Source organism: Panicum virgatum, chromosome 3K, assembly GCF_016808335.1.
Source record: "Panicum virgatum strain AP13 chromosome 3K, P.virgatum_v5, whole genome shotgun sequence".
Taxonomy (NCBI): domain Eukaryota; kingdom Viridiplantae; phylum Streptophyta; class Magnoliopsida; order Poales; family Poaceae; genus Panicum; species Panicum virgatum.
In genome coordinates this window covers 2288174-2310392 of record NC_053138.1, presented here as the reverse complement: position 1 = coordinate 2310392, position 22219 = coordinate 2288174, and the positions used below count along the sequence as shown (strand labels likewise).

At 48.4% G+C, this 22219-nt stretch overlaps 6 protein-coding genes across 6 annotated transcripts; 4 read left to right on the top strand and 2 right to left on the bottom strand.

Moving 5' to 3' along the window:
* Positions 1 to 1021: 1021 nt before the first annotated feature.
* On the bottom strand, positions 1022 to 2065 carry LOC120700345 (aspartyl protease family protein At5g10770-like). Its single transcript, XM_039984566.1, has one exon. The coding sequence runs from the start codon at positions 2063 to 2065 to the stop codon at positions 1022 to 1024; it is 1044 nt and encodes a 347-aa protein (XP_039840500.1).
* A 1941-nt stretch (positions 2066 to 4006) lies between these two features.
* Positions 4007 to 6278, top strand: LOC120700519. The gene is made up of 3 exons (XM_039984778.1): positions 4007 to 4250; positions 5262 to 5639; positions 5750 to 6278. Exons 1-3 carry the CDS (start codon positions 4184 to 4186, stop codon positions 6061 to 6063), a joined length of 759 nt encoding a protein of 252 aa, XP_039840712.1. The 5' UTR covers positions 4007 to 4183; the 3' UTR covers positions 6064 to 6278.
* Positions 6279 to 8548: 2270 nt separating this feature from the next.
* LOC120700344 (luminal-binding protein 4-like) lies at positions 8549 to 9865 on the top strand. The gene has a single exon (XM_039984565.1). The coding sequence runs from the start codon at positions 8549 to 8551 to the stop codon at positions 9863 to 9865; it is 1317 nt and encodes a 438-aa protein (XP_039840499.1).
* A 1258-nt stretch (positions 9866 to 11123) lies between these two features.
* Positions 11124 to 12558, top strand: LOC120700343 (heat shock 70 kDa protein BIP5-like). Its single transcript, XM_039984564.1, has 3 exons — positions 11124 to 11494; positions 11608 to 11992; positions 12100 to 12558. The coding sequence occupies exons 1-3, from the start codon at positions 11124 to 11126 to the stop codon at positions 12556 to 12558; spliced, it is 1215 nt and encodes a 404-aa protein (XP_039840498.1).
* Positions 12559 to 18332: 5774 nt separating this feature from the next.
* Positions 18333 to 19442, top strand: LOC120696737. Its single transcript, XM_039979719.1, has one exon. The coding sequence runs from the start codon at positions 18491 to 18493 to the stop codon at positions 19184 to 19186; it is 696 nt and encodes a 231-aa protein (XP_039835653.1). The 5' UTR covers positions 18333 to 18490; the 3' UTR covers positions 19187 to 19442.
* Positions 19443 to 19570: 128 nt separating this feature from the next.
* LOC120696736 (alpha carbonic anhydrase 7-like) lies at positions 19571 to 20866 on the bottom strand. Its single transcript, XM_039979718.1, has 2 exons — positions 20618 to 20866; positions 19571 to 20538 (listed from the first exon to the last, which is right to left on the bottom strand). Exons 1-2 carry the CDS (start codon positions 20682 to 20684, stop codon positions 19778 to 19780), a joined length of 828 nt encoding a protein of 275 aa, XP_039835652.1. The 5' UTR covers positions 20685 to 20866; the 3' UTR covers positions 19571 to 19777.
* Between the last annotated feature and the right edge of the window lie 1353 nt (positions 20867 to 22219).

Sequence of the window (22219 nt, the reverse complement as noted above, 5' to 3'; positions counted from 1 at the left end):
GCCGCCGCGTCGTGCGGGAGCTGGGAGCGGGGGTGACGCGGCCGGGTGCGGGCGCTGCAGCCACGCCGGCCGCACCGCTTCCCCGCCGTCTCAGCCGCGCCGCTCCAGGCCCCGGCGGCGTGGGGATACCGGCCGGCGCGTTGCCTCACCCTGCCTGGGCGCCGCCCATGCCGCCGCCGCACGAAGCTATTGCCACGTCGGCGGGGTCGCCCTACGCAATGGCGAGGGCGCCGTCGCAGGGCTCCGGCAAGCAGCCTTCGCGCTCCAGGCGCACCGGGCGTGTTCCCGGTACCCGGCCGCCGCCGCCGCGTCTCGACGTGCCGCCGCGGTTGCTTAGACCGGCGGCTGGGCGTCGTCCGGGACCTAGCGCAGCCTCCCGCGGCTCGAAGGCCGCTGGTGCCGGAGGCCTCTGGCCCGCGAAGGAGGATCCGGCGTCCCGCGGCCCCAAGGCCCCGGTGGCTGGAGAGGAGGCGGCGGCCAACGAGCCATCCCCGCGGTCGGTGCTCGTTGCCTCGAGCCCGCCGATCTCGCCGACGACGTCCCTTCCATCGTCGTTCCCGTTGCCAAGCCTGCCTCCGGCGGCCGCGGCCCAAGCCCCGCCAACGGAGGCGGCGGCGCGGGCCTCGTCGTGCCCAGCCGGCTTCTGGTCCTGACGGCAAAGTGCGGCGCGGCGCCATGAAGCCCCGGCTGTTGTTCGATCCAGCTTCCAGGCGCACCACTCTAATGATCCGCCACTTGCCCAATCATTTCACGTGAGTCTGCTTTGTTTCACAATATTTTCTATTTTCCCTCCATTATTGAGTCTCAATCTCCGATGGAACGGCGAGCAACGGTGATGTGCTGTGCCAAATGAACACAAAATTTGAGTGTGATGGAGCAAAGACTATTTTTTTTAGTGTTCAAGGGCAAAAGTCACCTTTGAACGGTGTCCTCCACCCAATTTCCCCTTATTTTTCACCATGGCCATAAAAAAACATTATTTTTCACCATCGATAGTGATGGCAATTGTAACCTGCAGTGTTCAACAAGCCCGTGCCTGGAAGCCAAAGGTCATCTTCTGCAGATCATACACAACCCTGAACGATCTCAGTGCCTTGTTCCCAAGAATCCGAACATCTCGCACGCCAGAGGTATCAGGCTGGAACGCCAAGCATATCCGATCAACAGACTGCTGATGGAACACATTTTCCGGCGGCAGTTTCACGGTCGCCCTGAGGAACTGCATCTCCATCCACGGCAAGCCTCTCCAGTTCACCGGCTCACCGCCGTCAGGCCTGAAGCAGACCTTCTCGCTACCGTACTCACGGTAATACCCCTTATCCCGCATCGCCGATGTCACCGCCTCGGCTAGAGCATAGAAAGTTGGAGACGAGACGAAGGTGTCATCGGTGCCAGAATCAACCACCATGATCTGACGTGTGTCGATGGATGGATCGACCTCGAGCCGCTTCCCGTCGACTGTCATGTCCAGCAGCAGAAGGGAGTACACGTACGATCTGAGCCCGTATCCCCTGATCAACGGGGTGACGAGCTCCAGCCTCTGTGGGTATGGTCCGATGATGAGAAACCCCTCGGCTTGGTGGTCACTGGGAAAGCAGTAGGCGAAGGCGTTGTAGCTCGTCTGCCGGGCCATCTGGTTGAAGAAGGAGTAGCTCTTGTTGCCGAAGCCGATGACGCCTGCCTCGGAGCCGTAGAACACGTCGTCCATGCTGCAGCCAAAGAGGAAGTCATCGACGACGGTGATGTCGCCTAGAGTGAGCCTGTCTCTCCCGAGATTCCCCGCCGAGTACTGCGACCCGTAGCGTACGCTGTAGAGGCAGGTGTCCGTCTCGTCGATGCAACCGTAGGGGATGCCGTTGTCTTGGTGGATGTTGATGCAATCCTCGTTGGAGCAGCCGATCTGCCGGTATGTAGTGGAGCTTTGAGGGTTGAACTTTGGGCCAGCTTCGTATGCTTGCTGGTGGCATTTTATCTGACACCTCTCGCAGCTGACCCAGGAGAGGGTGGAGCCGGTGTCGATGGTGACGAGGTTGAAGACGGCAGGTGTGCCCAGATTGATGGCCATGAAGTATTTGCCTTGGTGGATCTTGTCGTTCCCAATGACGGTGCCTGCGTCTGATACGCTTGATGCATGTACCGGCGATGGGTCTAGGCAGGGGTGCTCCCGGTGGAACACAGGGAAGTGGAAGGCGCCAGCATTGCTCAGGCGAAGCTCTGGTATCCATGGAGATCAGACAAATTAGCATAGCATCAAGCCATCAAATACACAAAGGAAATATTTCTGCACTAGTGGGGGGTTTAATTACGAAGTTATATATAATTAGTAAAAACAAAAGGATCGTGTACATCCAGTGCAGATGAGCGAAGATTATTACTGTACGTCGCCGGAGAGCACACTCCACTGCAGTTGCACGGTCCGACCATGTAGTAGCTTAGAGCAAGAAGCATCATAACACCCAGTATTAATTCCATTCACGAACAAAACAGTATCTGAGTGTCAGTTCTGTAGTATGTGCAGTGTGTCAAGAAGCTAACCTCCAGTGTTTATATATATTTCGAATGAAGGTGACAAGAGCTCTGCCATTCAACTAAGTAGTATTTAAACTCTCATATAATATGGAGACATGGACACACTCGCATGCAAAACGGTCTCACCACCTAACCTAGCTTTATTGTTACGCACAGTATCTTCATGCATTTCATACGGTAAGGAGGTCCTACATTTTGTGAAATTTTAACTGTACCAAAAGATACTGGATGGCAAATATTTTTAGTGCATTAAATCGAACATGTAATGAAATCGATAAATTAAATAAAAACATGCCCAGTGATAAATTAGTAATTATTGCATTTAGAAACGAAGCATGAAGTTATGCACGAGTGATTCCAATCTTATAATTACTAATTGGATGCTCTTTTTGAAGCCTCTATGTGAAGCCACCTAGAATCCTAAGTGGACAGTTTAAAAAAATAAAAAAAAAATCTATAAATTCGCACAAAAATCAAAAACATCCGGCCAACACTTTGGCAACTCTAATCATAATATCCATTGGATCTACTATCTTTTTTCTAATAAATTACCCACTTTTGCCATTATAAAAATAGACTAAAGTAACTCCCTAAATATGTATCTAAATTATCCACCTCTGCCATTATAAAAAAATAATCTAAAGTAACCCCTCATCTTCATATAAATTACCCACTTATGACATTATAAAATAATATCAAATAACCCCATAAATTTTCCAATGATATCGTAATAAAAAGTAATAAACCTCAAATCTGAATCAAAATTATAATATTATAATAAACACAATATAAATTCTAAACTACTATTTCTATTATTATTAATAATATATTATTTATGTTATTATTTATATAAAAATATTAACCATAATGTGTGTGTCACCACATATATATTCATATATAAGAGAAGAGATAATAATACCAATTTTCATGTCGTTCACAAAGCTCAAACAAAGTATTCAATTAAATACACATCAAATATATATGGAGGTGTGATGCAAAGTGAGAAAAAATTGTTAGTAACTAAACTTATCACATTTATTACAATTATATAATGATAAACATGTATTGTATCTCTAGAATATTTAATTGGTCAAAGAGAACGTGAGTTAAATAATTATTAGATATCTCTAACTAGCCCGTGCAGGAGCAAAGGTTATTAGACTAGTTTCATCAAATTTATTTGGATTTCCTTAAATATGCTCTTGTCCATAGTCCAGACATGCTTTCAAATCATAAATCTAACTTAAATACGTAATATAAGCCTAACACTAACACATACCTAATCGGCCGCAAGCCCGCAACCCAACTAACGTAACTAACCCGGCCTGCCCAACGCGGGCCTAAGCCAGCTCAGCGAGTCCACCAGCCAGACCGATGGGCCATGCCAACCCAAGATGGACCTGGCTGGCTGGCCGTGAGGGCCCGCCCAGCCCGCTTCACCCTGTTTCTTTCTTCTCCTCCACGCAGCTCTGGCCGCCGCCGCTCCCGTCTCTCCCAGCTTTTCCTCTCATGCGCAAGACATAGGCGGAGGCCGGGAGGCGTGGTGACGGCGAGCCGTGGTGGGATTGCACCGCTGCTGACTTGAGGAAGACCGCCTCTACCTCGCCTTCGTCGTCTATCTCGACCACGTCGAGCCGAGCTGCGAGGAAAGGAGATGGGAATGGCAGCACGCCGCCGCTTCACTAAGCCCGAGCCTGCGACGACTTCACCTTCGCCCCGACGTGAGTCACCACGCCATCTCCCTACTTCCTATTGGAAGGAGAATCTGTCCGGCCTTCGAGCCGCTGCCGATTCCTAGCAGTGTCACAGCCGCACGGGCGCTCCGAGCTGATGCCCGCCGCTGGACGAACGCGGTGGCCGCGCTCGCCTCGCCGCACGCCAGCACACTAACACGGTCAAACGCCGCCGCGCGCACACGGCCGCCTACTCACTACGCAGGGGTCCCGGGATCTCGGCCTAATCGCCATGGGGCAGTGACGGCCTGCTCGCGCATGCTGCACGGCACCTCGCCGTCGCCGCGAACCTCCTCCACCGGGCACGGCGGGAGCGCTCTCGCCACGGCCAGCGCATGCACCTGCCGCCCGCACGCGCTCGACGCGAGCGACGCGGACGGCGTCGTCGCCGCAGCCACATCCCTCGCACCCTCGGCAACACCGGCACGCAACCAGGCAAACACGGCATCACCTATGCTCATTCATTCGAGGTGCTCGATCTCGTCCACCAGCCCATTCGCGGCGAATGCCCCTTATTCTAAGCATTTCATCAAGCACCACCGCCGCGCGCGCACGACCACACTCAACCGTATGCACGTAGGCAGACTAAATCGTCAGTCCGTCACCAGGCTTATTAAGTTTTGGAATGCTACTCCGTTTTGGAATAAATCTTCATCAAGGAGATCATATTTCTCCATACAATCACATACTTCAAGGTTTGGCGAATTGGTTGCAACTTAGCCCTTTTCACAGGAGTGAAGTTACTGATGAACAAGATCAACAGCTGATATGATATTACAACTTTTGTTTAAATAACATAGTCATCATAGAGAAATTGGTAGAAGCAAACTCAACTATAAATTTTCATATGATTACCATCTATTTATCTGACATGTGTGGATATCTATAAATTCGTTTCTGCTCATAATTAATTCTAGGTAATTGGTAAAAATTAGCTTGCGTTGAGAGGCAATTTTATACATTCTTTCTAATTAGTATGTATTTTGTTCTGATTGCCAGTCCATATGCCATGCTGGTTGCGGTTATGGGTGGTCCTGCTCACACTCCTACTATCACCGTCTCATGCTTGTTCAGCTAAGTATACTGGAATATCAGAAGAGGGTAAATGCCGTTACGACTTGACGAGCATAGCTACTCTATCATGCGTGCGGCCAGATGGTGTATGGAGGCCACCCTCAGATACATGCTGCAGCGCATTACTGTATGCTATTGATCAAGTTCCAGGTAGCGATGTGAGCGGAGCATGCTGCCTTTGCCGTTATCTCAAAGAAAGAGTGGGACCTCCAAAACTGGCTACAACCTATATTATGTGCAATGGAGAGGACAAACACATCGTCACCAAGTGGTCGTCGTTTCCAATCAAAAAATGTTTGGACGGTACGTTATGTACTTTGGTGTTTAATAAGCTTACGATATTGACTGTTAATGATCATTAGCAGTAATTTGATCTTGTGAATAATAATGATGTTTGTATCTCTTTAAACCAGAATGTGGGCAAGCAACCATTTCCTCACTCGGCATAGAGCATGAGGATACTCCAGGGGTACAAGCACAAGGCACTATCAACGAGGGAAAAGAACATGTCAGTGGAATAGGACAAACACACGCCACTACCAAGGTCATCTGGGTAGCTGTTGTAGTATTCATTGTGATATTGATATGGCTTATTTGCTTCTCGAATTTTCGGAGATCGTTCAAGGCAACTGAAAATGCAAGTGAACCCCGATCTGGGCGCCGGCGATCTGTTGGGTCTTCATCATCAGCAAAGCGAAAGGAGAAAAGGCTTTCATCATCAACATGAAGAGGCTTAATCATTTGCATGAGATTCACACGATTGATTATTGGCATCTAGTTACTACTTGCACCTCATCTTGTTCGGATAGTTACGGTATATCTTGGGTTGTGTGATGTATCTACATATATAGAACTACGGGCATGTTATTTTTGGTGTCTGATCAACCGCGTCATAAACTCTAAGACATATATATCTGATTCACTCTAATAGTCGTCCATCCATGCTTCTGCTTGATGATTTCCATGTGACGAGGGATGTTGCTTAGCTTTCATCGATGATGCTGGCACGAGAACTCCGATTGTTACCAACCTTTCATTTTGGCGTAAGAATCAGCTACCTGGTTTGACAGGAAGCTTCCAGAGTTCTGATCGTTACCGGCATTTTATTTTGGTCTAAAGCTACCTGTTTTGATAAAAGGGAGTACTCAGTTAAAAAGGAGCGTATCCAGTGCAAACCAATGCAAGATACTTGTGCAAACTTACAAACTATGGATCAAGACTATAGAATTCTTATATGATGGCTCCCTTTAATTTAGAGGTGGGTTCATTTAGCACTTAATCCCCCCACCATGCATTAGCTTTGCTCCCCCCCCCCCCCCCCCCCTATCCCCCTCTGCTCTAGTCGATCGGGACCTGGCCAGGCACTGGTGTTCAGCCAAGGCGCTGCGCGAATCCGCTGGCGCCGTGCCCTCTTCGCGAATCCTATACATGTGAAACATTTATACGAAGCCTCTCTAAACTTTGGTTATGATAAAACTACTACCATGCATGTTTGAAACACTAGAATTTTGCCACTTACAGGAATTGTTTGGTGTTGTCAGGTGCATATGCGAAAGAATACATGGCCAATTCTTAGCCAAGTACGCTTGCCATATATCTTTATAATTGTTGTTGGTCAAATATATATTTATTTTAACTCTCATATTTAAAAACCATATGGATGGACTTCGTATACTTGCTACTATATATATTCGTTATGAATAGTATTTTCATAATATACATAACACTTTCATCTTAAAGTATTATATACTTCTATGAAAAATGAAAGTCAAAGTGTCTTGGAGGCGACAATAGCTTTAGTACAAGCATGCCAATGGTAGCCTACCCCCTCTATTAGAAATTATAATTCGTTTGACTTTTTGACTCCATGTTTGATCACTCTTTTTATTCAAAAAAAAATTATGCAAAATATCACTTTTTTTGTTGTGGCTTGCTTTATTAATAAAATTTCTTCAAATGATTTAAATTTAACAATATTTGTATATTTTTTTGAATAAGACAAGTGGTCAAACTTAGAGTTAAAAAAGTCAAACAAATTATAACTTGGAATGGAGAGAGTATAGGTTATGACCTTGACAATTATTCCGTATATGTATAGTATTTTGTTCACTCGATCATTGGCATGGCTGACAATAAAACTGAAGAAAGTAGGCCACTCGATCACTATGGCATGGCTGAACGTGAACACTGTAGATTGATACATACAGGTCCCAGCAATCAGTGGCGGAGCTACCCGTCACGCAGGGTGGGGCAGCTGCCCCACCTACTGGCAGAGCAGACCCCCGCCCCTGCCCCTCCCATGGCGCCATGGCGTTCCAGGCGACCGTCGATCTATCTGCCTGCAGGCCGGAGGAAGAAGACGGTCATTTTGGGCCGGCGGCAGTCGTGTGGCCCATTTAGTTTAGTTTTTGGCCCAGCTCAGTGACACACTGAATGAGTTGCTCCTGGCCAACCCGATGCATCGTGTGGCCTCCCTCATCCATCTGCTCCGCGCCTCCCGTCTGACGCCCCTCTTGGTGGCCTCGCCCCCTTTCCTGCATCCCCTCCCTCCATCTGCCGCGGCGCCGGGAGGGGCCGAGCCTGTCGCCGCAATCCGCGGAGGAGCCGCTCTTCCTCTTCTTGGGGCCAGAGGCGCGTCGGCCTCAGCGCGGCAGCTGGACGCCAGCCTCTGGGAGATCCACGACGTCGCGCGGGAGGGCTGCCGGCACAAGCCACGGGGCGGGAGGGGCGTTGCCACCGTTCGGGAGCACGGCGGTGGTGGGGAATTCGACCAGATGAGGGTCTCCCATTCACTCTTCCTTCCTTCACCCTCGTGGCATGGCAAGCAATCGCAGTCGGATGGAATTGCTGCCGATTCTGTGGCTTGCTCGTTTTCTTCTCTTGCGGCGAATATGCTCTGCCCCAGCTAAAATTTTGGGCAAGCTCCGCCACTGCCAGCAACTAATCGGTTAGTGAATGAACTGCAAGCACAGTAACAAATCATGCCTCCAGACGGCCGTAAAGTTAAAAAAAAAACTTCCCTTATCCGAGAGCCACACTGGTTCCAAACGTACTCGGCATACGCGCCGCCTATATAACTAAATCTAACTGGTCGAGGAGCCCGAACCACGATCCCCTATCGATCTTTTCTGTTGTCGCGAGAGGCAATCCCCTGTCGAGGAGCGAGAGGCAAACGAACTACGCCCCCCTGGCCCTATCGATCTGTTGTCGCGATGGCTGCCGGCGGCGTGCCGGCGGCTACTCTTCAGATACTGTTGACGTTGGTTTGCTTGCTTTGTGCGGCGTCGGGGCTCCAACAAATTCCGAATTATGATCTCCCGGATATGTACAGGAGCTTCACGCGGAATCGGATCTGGTACCCGCCGGCCGTGGAAGTGATCGTCATCGATCTGGGCAACACCAACTCCTGCGTCGCCGGCTACGCCCCCGGCAAGGCCGAGACCATGTTCCAATTCTGCATCCCCTCCTGGGTCTCCTTCCTCGGCGACGGCGCTACCCTCGTCGGCGAGGCCGCAAAGAACCATGCCAGCGCCGAGCCTGAGGTCACGGCCTTCGGTTTCAAACGCCTGCTTGGGCTCACACGATACCACTGGTACGAAGAGGGCATCGTGCAGAGAGCCATCGAGCGCTTCCCGTACAAGATCGGTACAAGAAGCAGCGACTGGCCATGCATCCAAGTGGAGGCCATGGATGGTACGGTCAAGCAGCACGACCTCGAGGACGTCGCGTCCATGGTGATCGCCCAGCTCAAGGTCAAGGCCGAGGAGTACCTCGGACGTCAGGTCGAGTACGCCATCATGACCGTTCCACAGCATTTCAGCGGGCCGTCCAAGCAGGATGCCGAGAAGGCCGCCATGATTGCTGGGCTAGAGATAGTGGACATGGTCTCCGAGCCCGTCGCGGTTGCCGTCGCTTATGACCTCCGCAGGAAGCTGCGCAAGGGCAGCAATGCTCTAGTGCTCCATGTTGGCGGCGGCACGGCGGATGCGAGCGTCGTCACGGTTATGATGGATGGTTCTCCTGGGATCCTTTCGTACTGGGACGATCCTTTCCTTGGAGGAGATGATTTTGATCAAAGGATCGTGGACTATTTTGCCAAGCTGGTGAAGATGAAGCACGGGAAGGACATCAGTGAGGATTCGGTCGCTCTCGGAAAACTGAGGGCAGCATGCGAGCGTGCCAAGAAGGCATTGAGCGATCAGGATCATGTGCAAGTGACTGTTGAATCTCTTTTTGATGGCGTGGATTTCTCTCAGCCATTCTCACGGTCAGAGTTTGAGGAATTGAACGATGATACGTTCCAAAGAGTTATTGCATTGATAAGGAGAGTCATGCTAGAAGCAGGACGAAAGAGGAGGAGCATTAATATCGATGAGATTCTTCTTGTTGGTGGAAGCACCAAGATCCCAAAGATCCAAAGACTTGTCAAGGATTACTTTAATGGGATTGGGAAGGAACCAAACATAAGGGTGGAACCACATGAAGCAGTTGCTCTTGGAGCAGTACTTCATACCTACTCTTTTGACTGAATTTTATAGCTAGGGATTGTAAAGATTCAGTATTCATTTCCTAATTGTAATTCTTTATTCTGTTTTTCATAGATAGTTCTAGTCAGAATGTATTATTAAAGACGCTGAAGCAAAATCAAAGTGAAAGGGAGCTACATCAGTTGGAGAAACATGTTATTACTCGCTATTAACAAGCTCTATGGTGCAAAATTGTGAAACCCTTCTGGAATTCTGAGGGCTGGGGGAAAAATACCACTAAACTTCTTTTATCTATCATGCAACACTTATTTGATAATTTAATGTCAAGTACCATGTCAGTGCAAAAATGTGTGTGTGGCTATGTGACTTATTTCTGGAATTCTACCATACTTCAGTGAAGCAGTGGGTTTACTGAAATTTGACAAGTCTATAAGATTTACTGAAATTTGACAAGTCTACAAGAAGATATCTATGATGGCTGAGCTAATGACTTGTTTGTTTCAAATTAACCAGTGCACAAACAAACTGAGGTTATTATGCTAAACTGGCCGTGCACAAACAGACAACAGAGGTTTATCTAAACTGGTAGTGACAACAGACTAATAGCCTCGTCACCAGTAGAAACAAACATTCTCCATTCGGAATTTTCCATTAAACATCATGACAGAGTGACAGGCGTGCAAAATACATACGTCTCACATGAATATTCATTATTGCTGGCCGGTCGACTTCGAGTTTGCATCAGTTGTGCACATTTTCGACTGAAAAATTTGCACATTTTCTGATGGGGCTTATTTTCTTATGGTATTTTGGAGGCTTAAGTCTGCAGTAAAAGCAAGGGAGCAGCATCAGAGATTATTGCAGGAGGGTGATCCACGCAGGCAGTCTTCGGCCCGTTCATCAACACAGCAGAGCTCAAGGGACGAAGGATTGCAACATCTCGCTCATCTCCAAACAGTTGAAAGAGTTTATTCCAATTCTCTCTTAAATTTACATGTGCTAGTTGCAGATCAATGTTGATTTGGATTTAACCCACGTTTTCGTTCACAAGAAACGATATATAATCAGAATCTTGATCCTGCTGTAGGTTTGTGGCTGACACGATCAAGAACGCTAACAGCGATTTCCTTGATGGCTTGATCGGTCACCTGGCCCGATCCGAGAGCCAGACGGACTAGGTTGTCCAAACCGAATCGGTGTAGATCTCTCGCTGCGCCGGGATCTATCTATCTATATAGTAGAACAGAAGTTGCCTTTGCCTCCTCGTCCCACGCGGCGCCTGCGTTTACTGTCTGTTGCAATGGCTGGCCATGGCGGCATCAGGGCTACGGCTCGCACACTGCTTCTAATCCTTGTCTGCCTGCTCGCCGCCGTGTCAGGGCTCCAAATCCCGCACCGTTATCACGCGGGCACGCGCACGAACAGCACCCCTGATAGGTCTAGGTACCGGCCCGGAGCAGCGATCGCCATCGATCTGGGCAACACCAACTCTTGCGTCGCTGGCTATGGCCCTGGTGGCAAGATGGACGAGACCTTGTTCCGCTTCTGCATCCCCTCCTGGGTTGCCTTCGCCGACGACGGCACCGCCCTCGTCGGCGAGGACGCCAAGAACCACGCCGACGCTGACCCCGAGGCCGTCATCTTCGGTTTCAAGCGCATGCTCGGGCTAAGGTAAACCAATTTAATAACCATCGATCGTTTCTTTGCTCGAATCAGCTAGAACAATTAGATTAGGTGATCGATAACTGATTTTACTAAAGTGTCATCAACGGTTTTGTTGATAGGCGAAATCACGAGGACGAGGAGGATGTCGTGCAGAGACTCATCGAGCGTGTGCCGTACAAGATCGGTGCACGGAACTTCGTCAGCCCGAGCGTCCAAGTGCAGGCCAAGGACGGCGCGGTCAGGCAGGTCGACGTTGTGGAGATCGCGTCCGTGGTGGTCGCCGAGCTAAAGAAGATGGCTGAGGACCACCTCGGCCGTAAGGTCAGGCACGCCGTCGTCACCGTCCCGCAACACTTCGGTGGCTCGTCGACGTGGGCGGCCATGGACGCCGGCAAGATCGCCGGGCTGGACGTCGTGCGCACGGTCTCGGAGCCGGTTGCGGCAGCTGTCGCCTACGGCCTCCGCGGGAAGCTGCGCGAGGACGGCAATGCGCTTGTCCTCCATGTCGGCGGGGCACGGCTGATGCGAGCATCGTCACGCTCATGGATGGTGATCTTGAAATCCTTGCGCATTGGAATGATCCTTTTCTTGGGGGAGATGATTTCGATCAGAGGACCGTGGACTACCTGGTCGAGGTGATCAAGTCCACGCATGGCAAGGATATCACAGAGGACAGGACTGCTCTCAGAAACATGAGCATGGCGTGTGAGCGTGCCAAGAAGGCTTTGAGTACTCAAGATCATGCCCAAGTCAGCATCGAGTCTCTATTCGGCGGCGGCATGGATTTCTCGCACTCGCTCTCGCGGCAAAAATTTGAGGAACTAAATGATGATCTGTTCAACAAAATCATTGCCTTGGTGGAGACAGTCATGGCAGTTGCTCAACTGGAGAGGAGCAAAAACAAGATCGATGGGATTGTTCTTGTTGGTGGCAGCACCATGATCCCTAAGATTCAGAGAATCGTTAAGGACTACTTTGGGGGGAATGAACTAAACATAAGGGTGAAACCAGACGAAGCCGTTGTTCTTGGAGCAGCAGCACTTCATGTGCATTCTTCTGATAATTCTTGAAGTTTAATTTCTTGAGTGTGACGCTTTGTAGTAAACATTCGCTAGATCAATCTTCTTTTTAGATGCACTGGACAAATGCTAGTGCTCATCTATCCATGTGCAGATGGTGTTCTTGTGCTAGTTGGTTATTAATTCAGTGCATGCAAGAATAGTTGGTTATTAATTAATTCAGCAGGTAAAGTCTGTCTTCAAACTTGTCCGATTTTCTACCCAAAACTACGAAACCAGACATCGTGCACCAGTGAACTATCGAAATTTTGCAGATTCCCCTCTAAGACGAAACCAGCCTGGTTTTGGTCCACATCACCCGTCCGACATGGCGTCACTTACTCACTTGCCACGTCAGCTGTTCTCCTTCTACCCTCTCCTCTCTCTCTTTCTCTCACAGACAAGTGGAAATATTGGAATGTCCTAATACCATTCTTATAGATTATTGGAAAAGATATTTTTATATTTCTCCAATAAACTTCTCACAGTACAACTAACATATTGGGAGAGCAAAAAATTCTCTTTATTTGAGGTGTGGTGAAATATTGGAACACCCATATAATTATCGGGGGAAAGGGAGAGGTTTTGAAGAACTATTGGACTACATCTTCTTTTCAATATTATCAGTTTATTAGTAAAGGAAGACTGTTGGAGATGCTCTCGAAGGGAGATCTTCTACTGACCAAAACGTTGTTCAGCAGAGGCAGCCATCCACGTGTTCTAGTCTATCATGCGTGTTTAGTTTTGTAAATTAAAACCAAAGCACAGTGACGTCAGGGCCAACATCGGTCGTTCTGTCCTCCACTGCACTAAATATTGCAAAGCAGTTCTAGAACCACTTGGAGACGGAAAGGCTTCTAGAAGATTCTCGGGACAAGGCTTCTAGCTAGGTGTGCAGAGTGTGAGTGCAGACTACGAAGGTTCTCGAGTAGAGCATGTACTCGGTCAGCAATGACGTAGCTTAGCAGCAGCTGGCACATATAAGACACCTTTCTTTTCTGATATGATCTTCCTAGGAGTATGAGTAGTACGTCATTAGGAGGGAATGCATATTTCTAGTACCTGCGTATAATTAATCCAATGACGTGACACACGCGAAGTGCGTCTGAAAATCTGAATTTCGGGAGATTCCAGATGCTTTCCAGGTGACCCTTTTTCACAAATTTCCACAAACTCCAACGCGGCGGCAGGCTGACTCAAAAGAAAAGGAAAAGGAAGCATGATAACTTGGGCGCCATGCATGCATATTGCATAAAGACTAAAGCCTCCCATTTTCCGACTTGATTTGTCTTCTGAATCCTGATCGAGTCCTTTAACTGATACTGCGCACAAAGCTGGTCCTTCTGTTGTATCTTTCTTTAAAATAGCGGCTGCTAAAGAACAAAAGTTTTGACGACCATGCCAAACTTTGAAACTAGGCACGGTTAGTAGCCGTAAGTATATATAATTGCTTTGTCTAAATCGCAGATGGAATTCAGTTTATTTATTCGAATCCTGCTTCCCGCTTCCCTCCGGGCTCGCCGCTCTCATGCCTGCACTGACGCTAGTAACCACCATGTGTCTTTCTTTCTCCAAAAAAAGAAAAGGAAAAAGTTCAGATTACTTCCCTAAGTATCATCAAAGTTCACATAACCGCCTAAACTATTTCTTGATTCAATTTAGCTCCTAAAATATGTCACTTGGTCCAATTTATTATTTACTCCTTAATAAGATTTATTTTTTATTTATCCATGCTCAACCAGTCGTGAGTTTGAATTTTGCAGGAGGATAGCGGATATCATAATAGATTTTAGAAAAATTTGTCAAGATTTTAAAAAAGAGAAAAATATGTCAAGAATGTTCAGACATTATTTTGATAGGGTATGATATTGAATAATAAATTAACCGTTATGATACAAAATCATTGAAAAGACAAAGATGAAAACTTTATAATATTTTTTGACATATATTGTGACGCCTACTATAACCCTGCAAAATTTTAAATTATAATTTTATTTGTATGAGAAGAAATAAAAAAATAAATTATATTAGGAGGTAAATTGAACCAAATGACATTGTTTAGAGGCCAAAATGAAATAAGAGATAGTTGAGGGGTTATCCAAGTAATACTTGAGATGAGTAATTTGAACTTAAAAAAAAGATCCATTTAAAATGACAGCCTTGTCTCCGGAAAAGACATGCACGAGGAGGGTAGGCAGCATTTTGTTTTAGGTTGTGTTTAGTTCGCGAAAAAGTTTCGGTTTTGGTACTGTATCATATTTTGTTGTTACTTGATAAATAATATTTAATCATGGACTAATTAGACTTAAAAGATTCATCTCGTGCTAATTAGTTAGATTGTGTAATTAATTATTTTTTTCAATTCTATTTAATGCTCTATGTATGTGTCGAAAAATTTAGTGTGATAGATACTGTAGATGTTTTTTTATTGACGAAGCCACGACTGGCAACTCGGTATGGACGAGCATGCAGCCTTGCAAAATGCGACCGAACTAACATTCCACTTTTTTATGTTTCCGGAAATCTGACACGGAGTGGTACGAGACATACTTTATATTACAGTAGCTGAATGTGGCGCGGAAAGCGACATGGTCCACAAGGCCTGTGTTTAGTTCACGAAAAAGTTTCAGTTTCGATACTGTAGTACATTTCGTTATCACTAGTATATTTCATTGTTATTTGATGAATAATATCCAATCATAAATTAATTATGCTTAAAAGATTCATATCGTGCTAATCAGTTAGACTATGTAATTAGTTATTTTTTTCAAATACATTTAATGCTCCATGTATGTGTCCAAAAATTTAATGTAACGGGTATTGTAGGAAATTTTTTTGGAACTAAACAGGGCCGGTCAGCTTTCTGGATGCACTAGCAGTCGCAGAGATTCTGGAAGAGTAAATTTCCTGAATGCCATCAAAATTTAAACCAATCCCTTAAATGCCATCAAAATTTAGTCTATCTCTTCATTGCCACTGAAATTTTACTCCAATCCCCTCAGTGCCATTCCGTGAGTCAGCTGTTAGATTGACTGTTAAATTAGGTGAAAATGACGTTATTGCCCCTGTATGACATGGATGAAATATTTGTAGTGTCATCCCTTCTATACCATTGTAGACAGTTATAAATCTATGTACATATATAAGCTTCAGTGCTGTCCATAAAAACATCCATACATGTTAACATTGATGTCCATACAGGCATATTCCAATCAACCATGGCTGTCCATACGCACAGTCATGCATGCAAAGTACTAGTAGCTCGCAATACCTTAGCAAATAGAGTACTCTAGTCTAGCAATTTGTGAACAGTTTTTTCACGGTTACTGTTTGGAATCTAACAGAAATGGCACTGAGGGGATTGAAGTAAAATTTCAATGGCAATGAAGGGATGACCTAAATTTTGATGGCATTCAAAGAATTGACTTAAATTTTGATGGCATCGAGGGAATTAACTCATTCTGAAAGCACTAGCAGCTTTCTGGAAGCAGGTACGTGAACTGTAGCACTGTGCTGCTGACGTGATGCACGGCGACTGATGAAGTACTCCTACTCTACCGACAAGTCAACAACCTGACCGAAGGTACCGCATACCGGAACTAATGTTTCTGTTCATTCAGAAACGAGAAATGGGAGAACCTACACACAAGTCTGACCAAGGGAAGTTCCGTTGTACATGTACAACGAGCTCAAGAGGACGTGGATACAATCAGACAATTCTTCTGCATGCGAGGCACGTAACTAAAATAAATACCCTAAGAACTGTCATTCAAGTGGAATATATATTCACAAATAAAATAAAACACAAGCCAGCAGTAAATTTGCAAATGTCGTGAAGGAAGGAATATGTGAATTTAGGCTCTGTTTGGATCCCAACTTTTTTCAGAAATTCCTATCACATTAAAAAAAATCTTACTATTTTATAGTATTAAATAAAATCTGTTTATAAATGTTTTTTGACAGCTGAGTGTTTTTTCGCGAGACGAATCTAATGAGCCTAATTAATTCATAATTTGCTACAGTGATGCTACAGTACCATTCGCTAACCATTGATTAAGATACCTCATTAGATTCGTCTCGCAGTTTAGCCCCAGGGTTCTGCAGTTAGTTTTATAATTAACATTTATTTAATACTTCTAAATACTAAAAAGTCCCTGTGACTTTTTTTAAGTCTCTATTCCAAAACACCCCCTTAGTGCGTAGCTCAACACAAGTACACAACTAAACACAGCCTTTAATTTAGCAGTCTATATGAACGCATGCACTTGACCTCTTTGTTCAGTCCTCCCTCCGTCACTGTATTCCAGTACCTTCCTGGTAGATCTTTCTTCATCTTCACAAGGGGCCGAGCGAAAGGTCAGTGCTGGAAAATGTGTATAGAAAAGCATTGGAGTGTTTTGGACAAGTAGTGGACTAGTAGTGTACTTCTGTACGCATCGAAGTCGGTCGAAGTTCAGACACAACGCAAAGTCGGTCCACTTGTTCAATCAGTGCAGAGAGAAAAATCAAATATAAGAGTAACTATAATAGTCAGCGGGAGCCGGAGTAGAGTCCTACGCGGAGAGAGAGAAAGCACGAGCGGATAACTCGCGAAACGGCGGCTCCTAGCGGACGGATACGCGTTTGCTAAACTCTTATTCGCTGGCGTTTGCTGCTGGACATTAAAAATTGATAGGCGGGTTTATTAGGCTTGCTCTAAGTCTCCGTCACCTCAAATTAGCACTCCGTATCAACTTGAGAAAACGACGGGCGTTCCGGTATCGTTACTGCACCTGATTAAGCTTGGCTGGTTCAGTGCAAATCCTATCTGGCGAAGCGACAGCCGACAGCAGTTGTAGCTGCTCGTTGGTGCTGCCGAGTCCAAGGTCAGAAAAAATGTCAGAAACCGCGGGAATTCAGGGCTGCTTGATGTGGTGGCTCCAAACGGCTGCCCCCCAGGTCCCCGGCACTAGGTTGGCCTAGGCCTCAGGCAAGCGACTCATCGATTTGAAATTCCCCTTTTCTTTTGCAAATACTCCAAGGTTACATTATTATTCAGCGCTAATACCAACTGTCCGTCCGAATACGGTGCACTGTCCCTCTCCTAAGAGAGAAAAGAAAAGACCACCTATCTACCTAAGCCTGGTCCATGGACAGATGTTTGCTTGCTGGGTTCTAGTGGTGTGCAACTAGCTAGTATAGTACTTACTGCACAAGAGCTATCACGATAGTGCTGTGCTGTTCTTCTTCTTCTTCTTTTTCGTCCCATGCAAACGGGCGGGGGGATCCACATCTTTTTAGAGGTTTCCGTTTCCTTGTATTTGTTCGTTCAGGACAAAATGTTCAATGACAACGGATAATTGTTCAAGAACGGGAGTCTGCGACAACGACTCGGGTGGATAGCAAGAAGTTGAATGAAATTGCTGCGATTTCTTTCAAGAAACGAACAATTTAGCCTGTGTTTAGATAGTGAAAAAAAATGAGTTTTGGCATTGTAGCATATTTCGTTGTTATTTGATAATTAATGTCCAATCATGAATTAATTAGCGTCATTAGATTCATCTCGTATGAATTAGTTAGATGGTGTAATTAGTTATTTTTAACTGTATTTAATGCATCATACATGTATTCGAAGATTCGATGTAATGGGTACTGTGCAAATTTTTTTGAAAACTAAACGGGTCTCATATAAGTGTTTGAGAATAATACGTGTAGTACTAGACTACTAATGCTCTGTTTATAGACCAGGTCCACGGAGCAGAGAGAAAAATGGCGCGTCGCTCGTGGTACCCCGTATCACGGTATCATCCACCCCAATCCCAGCAATTCCGACGAGTCAACAACCCACACAACCTCCTTAAAAACCCCGCCACAGGCCATCCAATCCAATCCAACCGGAGCGATCTCTCTTCCCCCTCGGACAAACGCCATCGGCGTACGCATCCCCCCGGCCCCCCTCGTTCCCATGGCCGCCTCGCGCGCCGGCGACCCGCCGGAGTCCACGCTTCTCCGCATCGGCGACGACATCGCCTGGTCCGAGATCAACGGCGTCTACGACCGCGACGACTCCCTCAAGGAGAACACCAACCCCAAGTGCCTCCTCAAGAACCACCCCCACCACAACGGCTCCTCGCAGCGCTTCTCCGGCAACCTCAAGCCGACGGCCGCGCCCATCATCGGCCTCTCCGGGAGGCTCGGAGCCCAGGGCGGAGCCGCGCGGCGGCAGCACCACCACCCGCCGGCCATCTTCCCCAAGACGGCCAAGACCGGCGGCGGCGGCCGCGCGCCCAAGACGGCCGTCCCGGAGCCCGGGTCGCCCAAGGTCTCCTGCATCGGGAAGGTCCTCTCCGACCGCGAGCGCGCGCGCCTCGGCCGCCCGCCGAGGGCGCGCGGGACCTCGGGGCCGCCCGGGTGCTGCGGCGGGCTCGGGTTCTTAACGCGGCGCGGCCGGTCCAGGAACAGCGTCGTGGAGTGCGTCGACCAGTCCCCGCCGCCGCAACCTCTTCGGAGGGAGGCGAGGGAGGAGGAGGAGGAGGTGCCGGCGGCGGCGGTGCCGCCGGGGCTGGGAGGCATGCGGCGGTTCGCGTCGGGGAGGCGGGAGGCGGAGTGGGCGGCCGAGATGCAGGACGACGGGCACGTGGCGAGATCTGGGCCGTTGTAGCGCGTGCAGTGGGGGTTGGTTGGTTGACGTGTGGCTTTCGGTTTGGTTGTGCCTGTGCTGTACCACATGTAGACATGTAGTAGAGCTGTGTACATACTAGTACTTGTGCAATTAGAAATTGAGGTTTGTGTTGACAGATTTTTTTTTGGTTGCTCTGCTGTACCAGCTTGTTCTCGTTAGCTGCGATTTCGACTTTGGTCATGGAGGTTGTACAGAATTTGTTAGAAAATTCAGATTTGGATCCATTTTCCCGTCACTTTGCCGCGGCCTGTTGTACAATCTTTTCTAAAGGAGAAGACAAGTTGAAGTAAGCGGAGGGGGGATCAAATCAAAGAGAAAAGCGAAGCAAAAGGGGATAGCTTATGGATCACCATGCATGTTACATTAAATTAAATCTCTAGTCAAGCTGGATTATGTTCAAACAGCCGGGTCCGTGCACACAACCACCTGAAAAGGAGTTGTACCTACTTGGGCATGCATTGCACGGCCCTCTCTCTGATCTTACCGAATGGAGGTACACCTCACCAATTCGTAGACAATCAAACCGTCATGCATACGAAATACTAAGTTACTAGTAATAATATATACTAATTACATCTGGAAGGAGATTGTGCTGTTGGGCGGGTTGTAGAACTGCACGGTCCTGCCGTTGAGCGGCTGCACCGGTCTCGCGTCGCTGCCGGGCAGCGGCGCCTTGAGCAGCTGCAGCTGCTCGTTGCTGATCTGCCTCACCTTGCCGAGGACGTTCCAGATGACGTTCTCGGTGCAGGGCGGCACGGTGAGGGAGCCCGTGTACCGGAAGTAGCTGCCGGTCCGCTTCTGCAGGGAGCGCAGGTGCACGAGCCCCGTCTCCACGTGCGACTCCTCCTCGGCGAAGCTGCACTTGTCGGCGGCCATCTCCGCGAGCTGGGTCCTGAGCTGGTAGTAGAACGAGTCGGGGGCGCCGAGCTGGTAGAGGATGGCGATGACGGCGACGCCGCCGTCGGCGCTCTTGTGGACGAGGTGCAGCTCCAGGGGGAAGCGCTGGCCGTTGATGGTGTGGTCGGAGGGCGCGTGCCAGTGCAGCTTGTCGAAGCTGTAGACCTTGCCGGCGATGGTGATGGTGCCGACCTTGGCGCCGTCGAACTTGAGCATGATGTCGTGGCCGTCGTTGACGAGCGTGCCGTGGGAGGCGGCGTAGGTGCGCTCGAGGGTGTCGAGGTTGGGGTTGGGGACGGCCTTCTTGGTCACGATGTCGATGGGCGACTGCTGCTTCCCCTGCCCGCACAGCCGGTACTCGGGGCTCAGCTTCCCCCAGTTCTCCGGCCCCGTCGCGCTCCCCGCCTCGTACCCGTACAACACCGGGCCGCCATCTGCATGAATGCTCATCATGTATGTACGTAGTCGATCATATACTATATATATTATATATGCAAGCAAGCAAGCACGTACCCGAGAGAGCGACGGCGATGGAGGCGGCCGCGACGAGGAAGACGATGGCCGCACGGGGGGACACCATTGCCGGCACGCACGAGAGAGCACCGTCGAACCTAGATTCTTGTTTGAAAGAGGGGGGAGAGACAGAGACCGGCTGTCCTGGCTTGTCGTGGTGGGTATATGTGAGGAAGGAGGTGGAAGGATTTGCAGCGGGAATGAGGCGGGTTCGAGCGGACAGGAGCAGCTAGTAGCCGGATGAGATGAGCGGGCGGTGGAAATCTGCTTGGAGGATTTAGCCATGCCAGAATTAGCATCCCCCACCCCCATGACTGACTCCGATTATCATCTGGAAGCTTTATTTGTTGATGAGTTTGTCATCATCATCACTTTTTTTTTTTTGAGGGGGGTTCATCAGTTGTTGTTGGGAAACGAGAAAGAATACGGCATCATATGGGCTTGCTGCAGGAGCTGAAAGATTTGATTTGGCCCAGCTCAAGCGAAGAAAACGCTCGCTGGATGTGGGGCAGGCAGGCCCAGGAGTAGGAAACGAACGATTCTAAACCCACCGTTGGGCTAAAATTTTGGTTTGGGTCCGGGGCTGGCCTGAAACTGGTCGGGTTGGAATGGGCCTATGTTGCTTTCTGGGCCAAAGTTGTGGGACCCAGGCTGGCCCGGTAAACGTGACATGATGATCAATCAATATACATCCATTCGTCCATCCCTCGAAAAAAAAAGAATCAATATACATCGTACGTCCAGGGCTCTGGAGTCTGGACCGATCGAGGTCGAGGCTCAGGCCCTACCTACCTACCAAGCGACAGAACATGCTGCGAGCCTGCGATAGAGTTCTCAAGGAGAGCACGCAACGCAACAATATGCACGGACAGCTGAGTTGAGTAGCACGCAACGCCTTGATGCGTTTGGGATTCCCCCGTCGCCCCTTTTCTTTTCTCTACAAGTATGAGGCCAGCAAGGGGGGTGGGGTCGTCTATTTGATTTCAACACCAACGCACGCGCGCACGTATATGGGCTCCAGCACCAGCAGTCTCGACCGCGACGTCCACGAGCCCCGCGGCGGGGCCGACCCACTAGCGCGGCGCCGAGCCCACTCCCTCTCCTTACCGCTCACTTTTTATGTCGGTCATGGTAACGAGCGAGGTCAGTATGTTGCCGCATTACCATAGTGCGCTGCGCACTAGAGAGCGCGCGCGTGTAATAAACAAGGAGAACGAAGCTATCAAGGGAGAGACGAATTGCTTCTGAATAACTTCAGAAATGATCATTGTGACAGCCCGTGGCCAGTTGGGCCAGGCTGAATTCGAGTTACTGTAGCGCGGCTACTGTAACGCGAAAAATACTGTAGCTTCGGCACAGTATTCCCTGTTTAGTCAGACCGACTTAAATAGCCGGTCGCGAGAAGCTGTTAACTCCGGATCGATCTTTTTGCGCGAAGCGAGGACGAAAGCGCAAGAGAGTTAATTATAGCAGGTGTGGTCTACTCAACGTGTAGAGTAGATCTTAGCCGTTATCTCGGGCCAGATCGTTACAATCATATGGACCCAACCCAAGACCATGACGCGTTTCTTGCTTCATATTCTTTTGTGCTGCTTTAATGTG

Bases quoted from the DNA above. Each gene is read 5' to 3' on its own strand.
- LOC120700519 (XM_039984778.1), top strand. From the start codon at position 4,184: ATGGGAATGGCAGCACGCCGCCGCTTCACTAAGCCCGAGCCTGCGACG. The intron at 4,251-5,261 runs GTGAGTCACCAC...TCTGATTGCCAG, and splicing joins GACTTCACCTTCGCCCCGAC to TCCATATGCCATGCTGGTTG. The intron at 5,640-5,749 runs GTACGTTATGTA...TCTTTAAACCAG, and splicing joins AATCAAAAAATGTTTGGACG to AATGTGGGCAAGCAACCATT.
- LOC120700343 (XM_039984564.1), top strand. From the start codon at position 11,124: ATGGCTGGCCATGGCGGCATCAGGGCTACGGCTCGCACACTGCTTCTA. The intron at 11,495-11,607 runs GTAAACCAATTT...TTTTGTTGATAG, and splicing joins AAGCGCATGCTCGGGCTAAG to GCGAAATCACGAGGACGAGG. The intron at 11,993-12,099 runs GTCGGCGGGGCA...GATTTCGATCAG, and splicing joins GCAATGCGCTTGTCCTCCAT to AGGACCGTGGACTACCTGGT.
- LOC120696737 (XM_039979719.1), top strand. From the start codon at position 18,491: ATGGCCGCCTCGCGCGCCGGCGACCCGCCGGAGTCCACGCTTCTCCGC.
- LOC120696736 (XM_039979718.1), bottom strand. From the start codon at position 20,684: ATGGTGTCCCCCCGTGCGGCCATCGTCTTCCTCGTCGCGGCCGCCTCC. The intron at 20,539-20,617 runs GTACGTGCTTGC...GCATTCATGCAG, and splicing joins CATCGCCGTCGCTCTCTCGG to ATGGCGGCCCGGTGTTGTAC.
- LOC120700344 (XM_039984565.1), top strand. From the start codon at position 8,549: ATGGCTGCCGGCGGCGTGCCGGCGGCTACTCTTCAGATACTGTTGACG.
- LOC120700345 (XM_039984566.1), bottom strand. From the start codon at position 2,065: ATGGCCATCAATCTGGGCACACCTGCCGTCTTCAACCTCGTCACCATC.